Source organism: Elephantulus edwardii, unplaced genomic scaffold (genome assembly GCF_000299155.1).
Source record: "Elephantulus edwardii isolate Elephantulus edwardi_28Jun2011 unplaced genomic scaffold, EleEdw1.0 scaffold00182, whole genome shotgun sequence".
Taxonomy (NCBI): domain Eukaryota; kingdom Metazoa; phylum Chordata; class Mammalia; order Macroscelidea; family Macroscelididae; genus Elephantulus; species Elephantulus edwardii.
The window spans coordinates 5,003,962-5,020,766 of NW_006399932.1; the positions used below are offsets into that span (position 1 = coordinate 5,003,962).

General features: G+C 40.9%; 1 protein-coding gene across 2 annotated transcripts in view; it reads left to right on the plus strand.

Moving 5' to 3' along the window:
* The window catches only part of CREB5 (cAMP responsive element binding protein 5), a 574,610-nt gene that overhangs the window by 460,704 nt on the left and 97,101 nt on the right, over positions 1 to 16,805 (plus strand). For both annotated transcript variants that reach the window (XM_006896122.1, XM_006896123.1), the window contains one exon: positions 2,491 to 2,601. In XM_006896122.1, coding sequence (XP_006896184.1) covers positions 2,491 to 2,601 — 111 coding nt within the window. The remainder of the gene's footprint in view (positions 1 to 2,490; positions 2,602 to 16,805) is intronic.

Consider the following 16,805-nt stretch of genomic DNA (forward strand, 5'->3'; position numbering starts at 1 on the left):
GCTGGTGGTGCATTATTGTCATAGTGTTATACCGAGTAGCTGCCACTCATTGAACGGGATTTTGACTAACACTTCTGCTCATCTACAAATTAATGCCAAACTTATCCCATCCCCTTCTCCAGGCTGGACAAAATGAAATTACAGAGCCATAGAGTCTCAGCAATGTGAGAGACTCTAAAAGGAGTCACTGAGTTCATTCATTCCCCACAGTGTCAGTCTCTTTACATAAGATTTCCCATTCTTTGGGCCCCTAGAATTTCCAACCATTGTTTTTATTCCTGTCCTTTCTCAAAAATGGAAAATAATTTCATTGAACTGTTTTCTTTCATTGAGGCAAGTCTAATGATTTTCTGTGTTATTTCAATATGAGTAGACTTGCTATATTCCAGTTCTTTGAGGAGTGTTAATTAAACAGACTATTATTAACACATTGCCGCAAATAAAGGCTGTTGCCGTCCTGCACATTTTGATTAATAAAAAGAGGAACATCATTTATACGAAGTGTACTAATGCATTTATTTGTTAATTATTCAGTAATACATTGGAAAAAAAGATGTAACATACCAGATAACATATCAATTGGTGTTTTGTGCGATTTTTCATGTTTAACAATTTAGAGTATTTCTGCAAATATTCAGTGAGCAAATTGTCAGTGTGTGATAATTCTCACTTCCAAACATACGACTGATGCTCAATTTCCTATGGCAGTCATAAACAATTGAGAAAAAAAATGTGTTTCTAAGCAGGGTTGTCAATTTAAAAGTGTGCCGCAACGTGTTAATCAGACCTGCCCTCCCACCTGAAATAGAGACTTTCCCCCCTAATATTTAACTAAAGGAGGCTATTCTGCAGACAAAGATAATAGGACTCAATCCAGGTGTTTGAGTGCTGGTGTCAAGCCAGTGGCAGGCTAACAGGATAGCCACGTGGAAGCAAACAATCCCCTCAACTGCCTCATCACTCGACAAAGACCTAACTCTACTGTGAACCTTAAAAAGGCTACCGCACAGGTGGCAGGAAAGAGGAGATGTGCCCAGGAAAGCAGATCAACTCAACATGCTGTCTCTACTGAATCACTTCGATGAGGTTTCTGAGTTAGACAGGAAGGCTTACCATTTTGAGAGCCTTGATTTTAAAGATAATTTCTTCATTTTTCTTATTACCAAGAATGATTCTTGTTTGCTGTATAAAATGTGCTATTGTTATGTACTATTGAGTTGACTTTAACTCACAGAGATCCTATAATGTGAACCTCTGCAGAACCACCCTCGTGATCTCCAATATACAGGAGCCCATTGTAACAGTCACTGGGTCAGTCTGTCTTGTTGAGCATCTTCCTTTCTTTCTCTGGTCTTCCACCTTTCCTAAGATGATGGTTTCTTCCAAGAACTGAATGGGAAAATCCATAGACAGCCTAGAGAACCATTTGGTGCAGTGTTTTTTTTCTGTGCATACATTATTTTTTATAACACTGAAGGTAATAATGGGGATGGTGTGTAATTCACCCACTCAGTCATTGCCCTTGAGTTGGAACCAACTTGTGGCTGACCTTCAGTGGGTTTTAAAGACTATAAATTACATGGAAGGAGAACATCCATTTTTCTCCCGTGGAGCTGCTGGTGGATACGAACCACTAGAGTGGTTATTAGCCTTTGAGTTAGTAGTGCAGTCCCAATGGGGTATGCTAGCAGGCTCCCCTGAGGGCTGTGTATTGGTCTCTAATTTATGTCAGACTGGCATTTCTTTATAGTAACTCCTGAGAGGGCCTTTTGGGCGAAAGGTACGAAATATCCTTCTGATTTTTAATTACAAGCACATATATAAAAGTATCCAAAATTGTGCTTTCTCTACAAGTTGCTCCACATCAAAAGGAACTGTGTTGTCACTGAAAGTGATTGCCAAGCAAAATTACAGAGCAATACACAGCCCCCAGGGGCTCTGGTAGCAAATCCCATTGGGATTACACACCAGTGTTCATAGCAGCCTTATTCACCATAGCGAGAACACAGAAAAAGCCCAAATACCCAAACACAATGGAATTGGATTGAGAAATCATGGTACATCACACAGTGGAATATTATGCAGCACACAGGAGCAATGATTTTGTAAATTACTACCTAACATGAGAGAGACTGAAGAGCATTATGCTAAGTGAACTAACTCAGTCTCATAAAGACAAATACTGAATAGGACTGTTATTGTAGAGCGTGTACAAAGATCCAAGGTGGGGGCGGGGAGAGGCCTTAAATGTAGGGTCGCACAATTTGATGGGTGGAGCGAGGGATTGGTAAAGGAAAGGGGGAAAGCCTGGTGTGAAAAACAATGTATATGAACTTGATGAACTTTGTATGTAAGCCAGTAAAATAAAATTTAAATAAAATTTTTATAAAAGAAATGCTAAACAGTTCACTTAGAGGAGAAGTGCACCTTCATGTAAGACCCAGACAGCCTTCCTCAGACTTTTAATTCCCTTGCCTTCCTTTCTCTTAGATGGAGAGACAAATGTCCGTGAACTCCAACATCATGGGGATGCAAGGCCCAAATCTCAACAACCCTTGTGCTTCTCCCCAAGTTCAGCCAATGCATTCAGAAGCCAAAATGGTAAATACCCATATAATCATCCTTTCAGTATTTCATGCTTTTTTTTGCCTTTTGACTTCTGTTCCAACTCCAGGACTTCAGTCAAGGTAGATGGTCGTGTCTTTGTTCGCATGAATAGGGCTTTCTGTGGAAAGGCCGGAGAGAGATTGGCTCTCTCTTTGGGGATATTTGTTACTAAACTTTGGCGTCAAATGATCACTTAAGAAGTATTGGATCTGCATGTGGTGTTGGTGAAAGGGACATTTACATGTTTGGGGAAAGCCGTAAGTGTTAGGATGGGATGCACGCAAGTATATGTTTGTTTTTCAGAGTGTGAAACAAAAATAAATTCACTTTCTCCTTCTTCATGGTAGTTGCAATTCCATGTGCCCTGTAAAAAGCTTCAGTTCTGAAACACACATTATTATAGAAATAATTTGCATTTTTTTCCCAGTGTCAGTTTTAACACTGATTGGAAAGGATCAAAGTCTTGTTTTCTTAGAGGTTAACTGCAGGCTTTCCTTGCTGAAAGTCATGATTTTAGGTGACAACCTTAAGTGGCTTTTAACATTTGAGATTTATACACAGGAAAGCCAATATTTTCAATCAGAGTGATAGGGTTATTCAGATCAAGTGTTCTACATATTAATGAAAGTGATGCGTGTCCATCTTCTCAATATAAAGTAAACCTGCTGACTGTTTCATGGAATTACTCTCATAGTGAAATTCTGACCACCACAATTAGTAAGCTATCAGATGACAACAAAGTACCCTCCGGCACAGGTTTTCAGTGTCTGCCGTTGGCTCAGGAGCACTCTTACTAGAATTTGGAGATAGATGCATTTGGTTTGTTGAGTGACTGCGTCAGGGATTATGACTGATGGTGAATTTGAGGACCTTATTGACCGTTCCAGCCCTGTGTGAACGTGGAGTCAGATCCAGTGACTTGGTTTTCAGTGACAGCGTTTTTTGTTTGTTTTTTTTTTTGATGCCTGCTTTGGCCAATTACCTTTGGAAACTTTATTCATTTGCCTATAGCTTCTTGACCCAAGGAAGCAACTGAATCCCAGCCTTGGCTGCCTTCAAGCGCTCTCAACACTGTGCCACAGCCTCCGTCTGCTGTGTGCCAAATGGCACTAGCTTCTGTAGCAAAGCTCGTTAAATCTTTTTGGAATCGGCAAATATTTTTTCAGCTCGAACCTTGCAGAGCCAAACCAAATACTTGCTGGCAGAGTGAAGTTCAAACTGGCATGTTTTGGAGACCAAAGTAATACTATTTACCTTTTTATTTATTTTTTTAAAAGAAAAGAAAAAAAATAAACTGTTAATGGTACTTAAGAAATAACAAGATTAAATTATCTGTGCACAGGAGTCCATGTTCTGGATTTAAGTCTCAGATGCTTGTCCCCCAGCTGGGTGATTGCCTCATCTTCTTGTTTAGTTCAGCATCTGTGTTCCCTCTGAGGGACCATCCAGACAGCACTGGATGAATCCCGAGTCACTGTTCCAAAGCTGATTCCTCTGCCAATTGGATAATTAGGCAAGTGTATTTTAATACATCATTTAGTATCTCTATTTTCTTTCTTCTTGCTTTGTACACTAGATTAGCCAGTCCCTGCCATATATGAATGTACAGAATTTCCAGGCAGCTCTGGACTATTCAGATGAAAAGCTATTGTGATATACAAAGTAAAGTAGTGAAGAAGAAAAAAAAATTCCATGATTTTAATGTCAGTCAGAGTCTTCACAGGTTTATCTGAACTGTGGGCTTTGTTGTTCTAGGCCTAATTTTCTTTTTTGTGTCAGACTGGAATGGATTCCAGATTGCAGGCTCAGACTCTCATTTCACTGTTTTCAAGGACTCTTGCGAAGGTCACACACAGGCTATTGTGATGAATGCATTCAGCTGGGTGTGTTCAGAGCACATTGGTAACCAGAGAGCTCCAGGGGAGGTGTCGCCTGCACAACACTGCAGACTTACTCTCCTGCGGGCAGCAATGCCAGGAGTGTCCATTTCTCACTCTCTGTTGGCCACTGACAAAAACAGTCATCCTAAATCTCTAGTGAAAGTTGGAGATTGACGGAAGTTGAAGACAGCATTGTAGGCTACTTTGAGCTTTGTTACAAGCTGGTTCACTAGTAACTGCCCATTAAAACATAGCAAGATCTTTATCCCCAAATCGACTGACAAATTGTATTTTTGAAAGGAGCAAAAGAGATGTCCTTAATAAATTGTGTGAATTTAGTGGATCCTAAATCAAGAAGCACACATTTTCTAATTAATAAGGTCCCTGGGTGATGCCAGCAGTTCACTTTTAGCTACTGACCTGAGTTAGCAACCCACCCAGTGATCCTGCAGAAGAAACGGGTGGCAGTCTGCTTGTGTAAAGGTTATTGTTGTTAGGGCCCATGGAGGTGACTATGACTCGCAGCAACCCTAGAAAAAACAGATTAAAACCTTGACCTGTTCTCGGCCATCCTGTTGATCTCTGTTATGTGCTAGCTGATTGTTACTGTGCCAGTTCATCTTGTTGAAGGTCTTCCACTCTTTTGCTGACCTACTTTTCCTAAGGGTTTGTACTTTCTCACAACCTGCCCAAAGTACATAACATGAAGTTCTTGCTGTGGAGGAGCATCCTCGTTGCACTTTCTTTGAGACAGATTTGTTCTTTTGTCAGTCCGTAATATATTGCACCTGAGTCAAGCTATTTCATTTTCATTGTATCATATGCATGACAGGGAATTCTGGTAGTCTAATAGGTAGAGTTGCACTGCCAACCCAAAGTCAGTGGTTCATATCCACCAACTGCTCTATAGGAAAAAAAAATGGACAATCACCTCCCATGCTATTTATGCCTTGAAAAACCACTGGAGGGTCAGCCATGATCAACAGCAATGAATAATAACAACATATGTATGTGAAAGTTGGACAGTGAATAAGGAAGACCAAGACAGAATTGGTGATATAAATATAATGACTAAGGAAACTCTGTGAGCTCAGGTGTACCCTGTAGCACTTAGAGTCGCCATGAGTTCAAATTGGCTTCATGACCATGGACTTGATCTTTGATTTTAGCAGCAAGCACTACGCTTCAGTTTCTTATAACTGCATCTGTCTAAGCTAGTCTTATCATAATTTTGGCAAGTTATAATTTAGTTTATGGATTTTTCCCCCCTGAACAATTAAGACAACAGATGCATGACTTTGCAGTTATACAAGTGAGCAAGCACACACTGGATTTCATTTGGGAGTCAGACCAGATGCATAGCAGGATGGGCCTTCCACTTTTCTATCTACACCAAATAGCAGACTCTTTCATGTTCTGAAATCCATGGGTGTCTTGGATAAAAGTGGAGTCTGCTAGAAAGAATGTTCAATGAACACCTAGTTGACAGTTTTAGCACTCAAAAGGGAAGGGGAAGATCCCTGGTGGGTCAGTCGTTAAGTACCCGGCTGCAAGTTCAAACCTACTGACCGCTTCCATGAGAGAAAGGTGAAATAGTCTGCTTCTGTGATGATTACAATCCTGGGGACCCTAGAGGACAGTTCTACCCTGTTCTGCAAGATTACTAAGCACCAAAAGATACCCAACAGCAACAGAGGAGGCTTTGTAGTTATTGTTCAGTTCTTTAAGGGGTGGGGGTGGGAAGAGCTGAATATAAGGCCAAGCAGAGAGAAATGGAAAAAGGGAGGTGGAGGGGTGGGAGAACAAAGGAAAGGAAAAGGGCAAAGAATAAAGGCCACATGCCCAGGCTCTGTAGGAGGAGCTCTGGTGGCCTAAGCCACAGGGAGTTGTACTGCTAACCCAAAGGTCTCGCCTCAGTAGTGGTTCCATGGCTCTTTGGGGAAAAAAGGATAGGCAATTCCCAGGCTATTACAGTCGTAGAAACCCAGTCCAGTGGAGGGTCAGCTATGAGTGGTTCTGACTCAGCAGCAATGAGTTTGAGAGTTGGGTTGTAGGGTATAAGTCTTATACATGTGTATGGTTGTGATGTTCTCAGACTGATGTACATTTTCAGTTCTTTTTACTTATTGGAACAGTTGAAGTGCCTCATCACCAGCCTAAAGATGAATACTTAGAATCTAGTAGTTAAGAGGTTTGTTGTTCGAAGTGCCTCGTAAGACAAGCCTTGTAATCTGCTTCTGGAAGGTCCCAGCCTTGCGGGTGCTGTGGAGCCAACCTGCCCCACATACACGGCGTCTCTCTGATTCGGAAACCACTTGGTAGCAGCTAACAACATAATAGCTTTCCAGAAGCTTTTGCTTTGCTTCTTATGGAAACTGGGAATTCTTGTGCCTACTATAGAAGATAAAAGCAGAACTTGTCCATTATCTATTTCATGTCTCTTTGCTTATGATATGGAGTTCTGGTGGCCTAGTGGTAAGAAGCTGCCCTGCAATCCCAAAGGCAGATGATTCGAACCCACCATGGGAGAAAGGTGGGCAATCTCCTTGCATGTGGTTAAACTGCCTCTGAAAACACTCTGGAGGGTCAGCTGTGAGTTGGTTCTGACTGGAAAGCACACAACAATAACGATCGAGTATTTTTATGTAGAAAAGCAGGATGACATAGCAACTCTATGAGGAGGACTCTGACAAGGATAGTAAAGCTCAGAGAGCATTTATAAAAGAATTACATCTGGGCAGAGTGGACAATAGTGCTTTCTGATCTCCTCTCATGTGCTGGTACAGCACATTGCATACGTGAGGCCTGATTCAGTCTTAAGGGCAGCATTGAAACAGAGTCATTGTCTCCACCTTACAGCTGGGACAATGGAGAGTCTGAAAAACTGGTCGAGGTAATACAATTTTGTTGTTGTTAGCTTTTGTGGAAAGTCAGCCTCCACCTCCTGGTGACCTCACATGAAATGGAAGGAAGTGCTGCCTGGTCCTGATCTACCTTCATGAGGCCTCGCTTGATTAAACTGTTGTGATTCATAGAGTAATGACTGATTGATTTTCAGAAGTTGATCACTGGGCAATTCGGCTAATGCCTCATTTCTTCATAGCACTCTTTGAACAAAAATGCTTTATAGCTACCAGTTGTCATTTACCATCAGATTAAATCTAATTTCTTCTGGTTAATTTTTATTTACATCCAAATGAGAGACAAGGATGTCAAAGAAAATGTAACCTTCAGATAATCTGGAAAAGATGTGGGGTGGCTGGTAGCATTCATCTTCTCCCTGTAGAGGTGTGTGGTTTCACTGCAGAGTCCAGTGATACTGATTGCTGTCGAGTTGAGCACGACTCATAGCAACCCTATGAACAAAAGGCCTTTGAAGCCTTTCTATAACAATCGACATTTATCAAAGTTCATAGAGTTCCCGGAGGCAGGTTGTTTAGGAAGTGGATGCCACTCCAGCTTCCAATCTAAAAGATTAAGTGTTGCCATTTCGACCCTAATAAAATCTAGGAAAGTGTAAGTCATACAGTATTGTCTGCTTAAACAGAAGAGATAATCATGGGAACCTGGAGAAAGGATGAAAGTCACACAAGTGTTGAGGACTTTCATTCATAGGGTCACTATGAGTTGCCTATGACTTGATGGCACTGAACAACAATAACACCAACATAGAGAGAGATCAGTTGGCCTAGTGGAGAGAAAGTAATGCTACCAAGCCAAAGGTAACTTCTAATCCATGACCCTCAGGCCTGTTTTTCATTGTTTTTGGTCAAACATTCTTCTAGGTTGTATAGCCTTGGTGTGTCCACTTGCCATACAGAGGTAACTTGTGGTTGCTGTGAAGCTGAACACTGTGACACTGATCTGTCAAATGTGTTAACGGTTGCCCATGGTGGACAGTGTTTGGTGGAGCTCCCCAGTTAAAACAAACGTGGCATCCACTTGCCTCCAGAAACCCTACGAACCTGGAAAAAGGATGAAAGTCACACACGTGTTGAGGACTTTCGTTCATAGGGTTGCTATGAGTCGCCTAAGACTTGAAAGCACTTAACAACAACAACAACAACATATATGTCCATACATACCCACATACAAATTGTGTGCTGTCTCGTCAGAACCAGCTCATAGCTGACCCTCAGGCAGGTTTTCAGAGGCAGAAAATTGTATGGAAGAAGATTTCCCATATTTCTTTTGTGGTGCAGCTGGTGGATTTGAACTGTGTGCCTTTGGGTTGGCAGTGCAACTCGTTACCACAAAGCCACCAGAGCTCCCATCTAAATTAATGCATGAATGAAAGAAGGAAAGAAAAGAAGGGTGGTTAGGGAGAATCGAGAGTCAAGAATTTTCCAGGAAACTGGAAACGTGGGGAAGACTTTGTCTAAATTCCCTGTTTCACAGGTATGGACACCAAGGCATGGTGAAGACTTAGGGAGATCCAGCCATCCCTTAAATTCAAAGCTCAGCCCAGAGCTCTGCTCTTGACATTTCTGCCCAGAACTGTGGTTTTGCCATCAGCTGCACTGATAAATTACCAACAGTGCTTCTTTTCTTGGATCACGGTTTCCTCCTGGCTGACACGCAGACAAGCACTGGAGTGGTGGAGTGAGCAATCATGGTTAAATATCCACTTTGTTTTGAATGTCAACCTGGGTGTGTTTGTGTTTGCCTTCCCCTCCCTAATAATCGGCTGGAGGACTGTTTGCCTATGGTGTCCCTTGGCCACCCACTGTCCGCAGATAAATCACAGAGGAGTCTGGCTCCATATGGATTTGCCTGGAAAGTTGACGCACATGAAAAGACAGTCTCCAGGTTACATCTCTCTGGCACTCTTGAGAAGCGCACCCACTCCATTTGCCTATTTGCGTTAATCATCCCCAGCTTCACTTCCTAAAAGCCCAGGAATAAAAAAGTGGTGAATGAATAGGCTGTCTGCTTCTCAGAAGCTTTGTGGTGAGACAGGAAATGCTGTTGACTTTAAAGAAGTTCTCATTAACTTCTGAATCACGCAGGCTGCCATGTGTCCCTGTAGTCAGTGACAGAGAAAAGAACCATGGGTCCAACAAAGAAGAGAGGTGTGTTTTTTTGGTGGGGTTGTTTGGGTGTTTTGGTTTTTGGTTTTTTTTCAGTTGCCCTCCCTTTCTGCTTTAAAAACACTATCCAGCATGTAAATATGTTTTAATTAATGGAAAATTCCATGACAACAGGAACAAAAATGACACTTTGACAAATACATATGTTGTTACTATTGTGTACCGTCAAGTTGGAACCAACTCATAGCTGACCCTCCGGCACATAACTCATTTTACAGAATCCCTGGATAATGCAAATCATTAAGCACTTAGCTTCTTAGTGAAAGGTTGGCAGTTTGAGACCATGTTGAGGTGCGAAAGCAGAAAAACTTTTGATCTACTTCGAAAGAATCAGTCATTGAAAACTCTACAACACACAGCTCCACTATGATATGTATAAAACGTCAATTAGTTCAACAGCAAATGGATTTGTTTTTTTCTTTTTTTGATTTTATTTTCTTATATCACATTATAGACAATAAGTGGGTGGAAGGGAGTGTAAAAGAAATGGGAAAGATCCAGTGGGGATCTGGAAAGACCGAGTAATGTAGGCATAGTTCAATAGTGATTAATTTTATAAAATATAATGAATGGGAATGATTATATGAAACACAATGTGAATGAAGAATAGTGTGAAACAATGTATATGAACTTTGTAAGCAAAACAATATAAAAGATTTTTTTTTAAAAAAAAGTAGCAATAATTTCATTTTATTCCCACAGAACCAAGCAAGACCTCAAATATATGAAATTATACATGGATTAGATTTGTCTTGAATTTGAACAGTTAATAATTGTTCATGAATCACCAAGTTTCAAAGCAGGCAAGATGCTCAGGGATTATTTTAGCCAAATCCTTTCCTTGAGGAACAAAGGCCTGAGATTTGGATAGAGACTTGTCTGAGGGTCTGTAGCTAATTATTGAAGGCTGGAGAATGAGAACTCAGACTGACGGTCTTCAGATTCCTGTGCTGGTCAGAAATTGATGGGAAGAGCCACTGAGTGGTAATTGTGACTGTGAGATTACTACATGGCCTGTCGTGAAGTATGTTCTGCATGTTTGAGCCATGAGGTGGGCAGAAGATCAATCAGCTTTTCTTCTTTATGACAACTAGCCATGAAAACCATCAGAACCCAAAGAAATGTGTCTGTTTGCCTGTGATTCTTCCTGAGACCACCATGCTGCTCTCACACTCACTGCAGCGGGCGCATGTGTGCACAGTTGCATCTTTTGGCATATAGTACAAACCACTATGGTTTGGTTTCACTCACCATCAACCACAGCCCAAACTTAGGACCAAGCTCTTTCTCAGATTTTCAGAGTCCTGGATGTGACTTTAGTCCTTTGCTTACAAATATTAAGGGGAGGGGGGGAATCAAAGCCTATTGCTGTTGGATTGATTCCAATATGCACAGTATCCCTCTGTGTTAAAGAGGAGAACTGTTCTGAAGAGTCTTCTTGGCTGTAATATTCCTGAAAGAGGATTCACCGATCTTTCTTCCACCATGTTGCTGAGAAAGTTCAAACCCCCCCCCCACCCCACCCCCCCGCAACCTTTCAGTGAGTAGCTGAGCACAAACACCCAGCAGTACTGAAATGAGTCTCTTTCCTTTCCATTGCGTCTCTTCTCTTGGCTCTCCTTGCCTATGTCCTCACAACCCACTCTCGTGCACACATTCAGATGTTCTCCTAGGACTCATTGTCTTCCTGGTTTTCTTTCTTTCTCTTTCTGCCTGTATCCACCCTATTTTGGTAACCATGGCAATAGGTGCAATACAATCCCGGGATTTGCTCACATCCTCTGTCACCCAGCCCAGCACGTGCATTGCTGGGTCTTGTTTTTGTATTTGTTTAATGTTCCCGAGCCTGAAGTCACTGGCGTCTGGATGAGGAAATTGCGCACTGGCTGAAAGGATACCCCTCAAAGTTTTCAGGCACACCATCTGTGCTTAGTTGTGTGCATGTGAGCACACGCGTGTGGACATTATGAAGATCAGTTCAGCTTGTGTGAGAAGCACCAGGAACAAAAAGGGAAATTCTACAAATCCTGTTACCGAGGAGCTGTTTTGTAGAGATACATTTCAGTTTTTTTCTTGAAATCAATGGAACTTACACTTTCCAAGATTTTTGCCAGCACAGTTCATAATGAAAGTTGGCCCTGCACTTTGGGGTGATGGCTCTGCTTTCAGTTGGATTTTATGTGGGAAGTACAGAAGATCTGTCAAGAAAAGTATCATTCTAGGGTGGTACAAGTAAGGTATTGTTGAAGAAAGAGAAAAGTTTATCTGAAGGCTTGGCATTTTCTTTAGAAAAATAAGAGAACCTAATGTTCAACTCCAAAAATAAAATTAAAATAAACCCATCAAAATCATTGCCGTTGAGTCTGAACCAACTCATGTTGTTGTTGTTGTTGTTATGTGCCGTCGAGTTGCTTGCGACTCATAGCTACCCTATGTACAACAGCCCTAAACTGCTCTGTCCTGTGCCAATTGCACCGTCTCTGACACACCCATCCCGATTACCCCAGTCACTGAATCAATCCACCTCACAAGGGCCTTCCCCTTCTGCTGTCCCTCCACCCTACCAAGCATGATGTCCCTCTCCAAGGACCTGTCCCTCCTTGCAACATGTCCGAAATATGTCAGACGGAGCCTTAGAATCCTTGCCTCCAAGGAGCAGCCCGGTTTGACCCTTTCCAGGATGAATCTGTTTGTTTTCTTGGCAGTCCAGGGTACATTCAATACTCTTTTGCAGCACCACAGCTCAAAGGCATCAATTCTCCTTCTATCTTTCCTAGTCATTGTCCAACTCTCTGATGCATAACAAGTGATAGCAAAGACCATGACCTGTATCAGGTGCACCTTAGTCTCCAAAGAGACACCATTGCTCTTCAGTACTTTGGAGAGGTCTCTAACAGCAGACTTTCCCATGGCAGTACGTCTTCTAATTTCCTGGCTGCTGGTGCCAAGAGTGTTGACTGTGGCGCCAAGCAACCTGAAGCTGTGAATAATCTTAATCTCTTCACCATCCATCCTGATGCTGCCAATTGGCCCAGTGGTGTGAATCTTTGTCTTCTTGACATTGAGCCTCAATCCACATTGGAGGCTGCAGTCCTTGACCCTCTGCAACAAGTGCTTCAGGTCCTCCTCAGTTTCAGCAAGCAGGGTTGTGTCATCTACATAATGCAAATTGTTGATAGATCTTCCACTAATCTTGACCCCACATTTCTCCTCATAGAGCCCAGCCTCCCGGATAATCTGTTCTGCATACAGGTTGAAAAGGTATGGAGATAGGATGCATCCCTGGTGTACGCCCTTCCCAATTTTGAACCATGCAGTGTTCCCTTGCTCTGTTCTGACAACTGCCTCCTGGTCCAAGTATAGGTTTCACATTAGAATGATCAAGTGTTCTGGGATTCCCATTCTTCTCAGAATCAGCCACAGTTTGTTATGATCCACACAGTCAAACGCCTTTGCATAGTCAATGAAACACAGATTGAACCAACTCATAGCTGACCCTTTATTGGGTTTCCATGAGAGAATAAGAGAAGGTTTACTTACAGGCAGAACAGTTGAAGAAAATTGATGGTGAGAATGAAAGGTGAGATGGAGGAAGCAGAGATTAATGAGTGGATGGGTGAGATGAAGGGAGAAGAGAGGACAGGGAAATCTTAACGCGACATTGTAAGTAAAGGCATTATACAGTGGTTATTATTTTTATGAAACAAAATGTATATGAATGAAAACCAATTTAAAAGACTGTAAATCATACCAGAGGAGATTGCCTGTCTTTCTCCCTCAGAGCTGCTAGTGGATTCAAACCACCAGAAGCGTGGCCTTTGGGTTAGCAGCACAACATCCCACGAACTAGGCCAACAAAGAGAAAAGAGTATATTTTCCCTCTTCTTGGAATAACTCTAATATTGTCTCCTCTTCACCTCCCCCAGTTGGTTTAAAAATCTGCATGGTTAAAACAGGACTGACATCGGGGTTTGGGGAAGACTGAGAAAGATGGGTTCAATAATGTATACTGCGTTGAAACAGAAGAGGGAGAAAACTTTAAAAGGGAAAAAAAAAGAAAACTTTAAGTATTATTGTCATGACAGAAGTCCAGAATGAAGGCTGCATAGTGGAGTGGACCTAGGGGGAGGGATTGCAAAACAATGAAAGAATTTTTCTTTTACTTTTCAAAGAGAAGAGTGTACTGGGAGGGAGGGGGCAAAATTCTCATGGTTGTTGTTAAGAATTGTTGCACTGTATGATTGTTGTTACTCTAGGGTTGTTGCACTGTATGATTGTTGTGGTTGCTTTAATATGAATAAGATGAATCACAAGTCTTGCAGGATAGTTAGGCCTCATACAATATGTTTATTTCAAAAGTGTATGTACAGAACACCAGAATAGAATATGTGTTTAACAAGGACACAGTTTTGTATCCATCTCTCACCATGGGCTCTGAAATATTAAAAGTGTGACCTAGAGACAAGGCAGTAACATGATTTGCATAAGTACTGAGGATCTGAGGTATTTGGAAACGAGATTACAATTGATGAGAATCTAAAAGTTGACCAATTGTGGCACTTATAACCTTTATTTAAACAGGCATCCCCTTTTGGCATCTCCATGTGAGAATGCATCAGGTTTCTGAAGCATACTAGTCCCTGGGCTGATCCTCTGCCCCTCCAGCCTCTTCACCGTCCCTCCACTCTGTGGTCACTCTCTGACCCCTTCTCATGCTTTTTCCCCTCTCTGATTCCCTTGCCTGTTACAGTCTACTTCCTTTGCATAAAATTCTCCTTTATTTCTACAAGTCCTTCCCCTCTTTTACAACATTCAATGCAAGTACACCTTTTCTGGGCAATCTCAACTTCTCCAGGGAGATAGACCATCACCTCTCCTGCTAGAACGGACTCCATTTGTACCTGGCTTATACCTTCTTTATTGTGTTGTCATTGTCTGTGTACCTAGCTCACTGCCAACCTATAAACTTCTTGAGAATGGAAGCCAGTTTGATTCAGTTGCATGTCTTGGGTTAGTGTGTCTCTGCATATGCTAGCTGCATAACCAAATGATGCTGATAGGACTAATGAACATTTCATAAACTAATGTAGATAAGGGTTTACTATGATCTAATGTGCCATCCCACCCTGTGGGCTATTAGGGTGAAACTCAGATGACTGACTGACAAATGGAATTTCAGGTCCCATGACAAGCCAGATTAGAGTTTTGTGTGAGCAGGTGAGAATCGTTTCCATAATTTTCTAAACCACTGCACTTGGAAAATGGTTTTCTGTCAGCCACAGTCTAGTGCAGTCCTACAGAGAAGCCAAGCATGGAAACTACAGGTTGGTGTGGCTCCATCTCAAAGTGAGGCTGTCTTCCATCAGGTGCTTAAGTATTGAAATTCCCTTGGTACAGGCCCAGTAGTTAGTTCCTTTATTCTTAGGAAAATATATTTTGTGGTTATTGTTCTGCCAAGTCAGAACTGACCCATAGCTGACTCTTCAACAGCTTTCCAGGGGAAGTAAATCACATTAGAGGAGATTGCCCATCCTTTTCCAGAGCATCTGATGAATTCAAACTGCCTGCCTTTGGATTGTAGTATAGCTCCTCCAGACCTCCCTATGAAAATGTATATAGCCCATGAATTTATGATGTTGTTGTGTACCATCGAGTCAGAATCAACCCATGGCTGACACACCAGCAGGTGTACAGAGGCAGTTAATTGCACATGAGGAGATTGCCATCCTTCTCCCATGAAGCAGCTGGTGGATTTGAACTGTATGCCTTCAGGATTGAAGCACAGCTTCTTGCCACCAGGTCACCAGTGCTCCCTTGAATTTATGATATGTACATCATTTTCTTATTTCTGTAAATCCATAATTATGTCTGTAATTAAGGTACTATTTAACCAGTATGATTACATTTTGTTAGTTTATTTTTAAATCAAATTGAGTTTTATTTAGAGAATGCAGAGTTGAAAAGGTTTCTCTTTCCCCTGTTCATGTATGCAATATATCAAAGTTGGAGGAAGGTGGTGAAGGAATTAGGAAAGATCCAGTGGGGATCTGAAAAGATGGGATAATTATGGGCATAGACCAAGGGTGATTAATTTTATAACAAACAATATATGGGAATGATTGTACGAAACACAATGTGAATGAAGAAATGTATGATACACAATGTATATGAATGAAACACAGTATATATGAATTTTGTATGCATACCAATATAAAGTAAAAATATATTTTAAAGAAAAGGTAAATAAAGGAGAATTTCAGGAATTGGGGAAAAAAATGCTATACTTTTTGACAAGGAAAGTACTGGGGGAAAACCCAAACAAACAAACAAGACAGAGTCCCCAGATTAGTATTGCTGGGTCAGTGAGAATAGATATTTTAAAGATTTTGTGCACACACTAGCATGATTGTTAATACTTAAATTTTCACCTTTACTTGTAACATATGCATTTTAGAAGGCTTGAGTATTATTATTTAAAACAATAACTTTCCTTGGTTGGATTTTTTGTTGTTGTTATTTTTACATTATATAGGTCATGTTGAACATCTTTTTCGTTATTTGTTGGTCACTTAGTTTTCTTGTTTGATAAATTGTCTATACTCAAAGTCATATATCTTATTTAGTACTAGAATCCATGGAAGTAATGACAAAGCAGGTTGTTCTGAAAATTTTCAGTTTTTAATGAGTTAACCAGATTTTTGATTTTTTATTAATTAACCCACTTGACTACCTTACTTTACTAAGTATATTTTTGTTCTTGGAGACTAAATGAATATTCTTAAAATATTTTATGAGGAATTTATGGTTCTTACTGTTATTTTACTTTGACACCACTCATATACTTAGAACCTCAGTGTTTTAAGCTTTTTTTTTATTTCCTTCAGCTTACTAGGTTTGTTTATTTATTTATCTAGTGCAAAAATATTGGATTCTATAGGAACACTGATGTGGCTTTTCAGTTTTTCTCTGACTAAACTTTGTTTAAGTATACACCAAGTATCTCAAATAAGGCAAAGTTCAGAGTATAACTCACTTTTGCTGCTGATATGGTTATACTGATGCCCCATTTATAGCAAATAAACCTCTGATCATTTTCATTTCACTTGTCACATGTAAGTATATGGATTTATACTGGATTAACTTTATTGTCATTACTGAATGATCAAATATTGCTGAATCTAAGCCACAAAGTTAAACTGAAAATACAGGCAATTTAAGTTCCATGAGG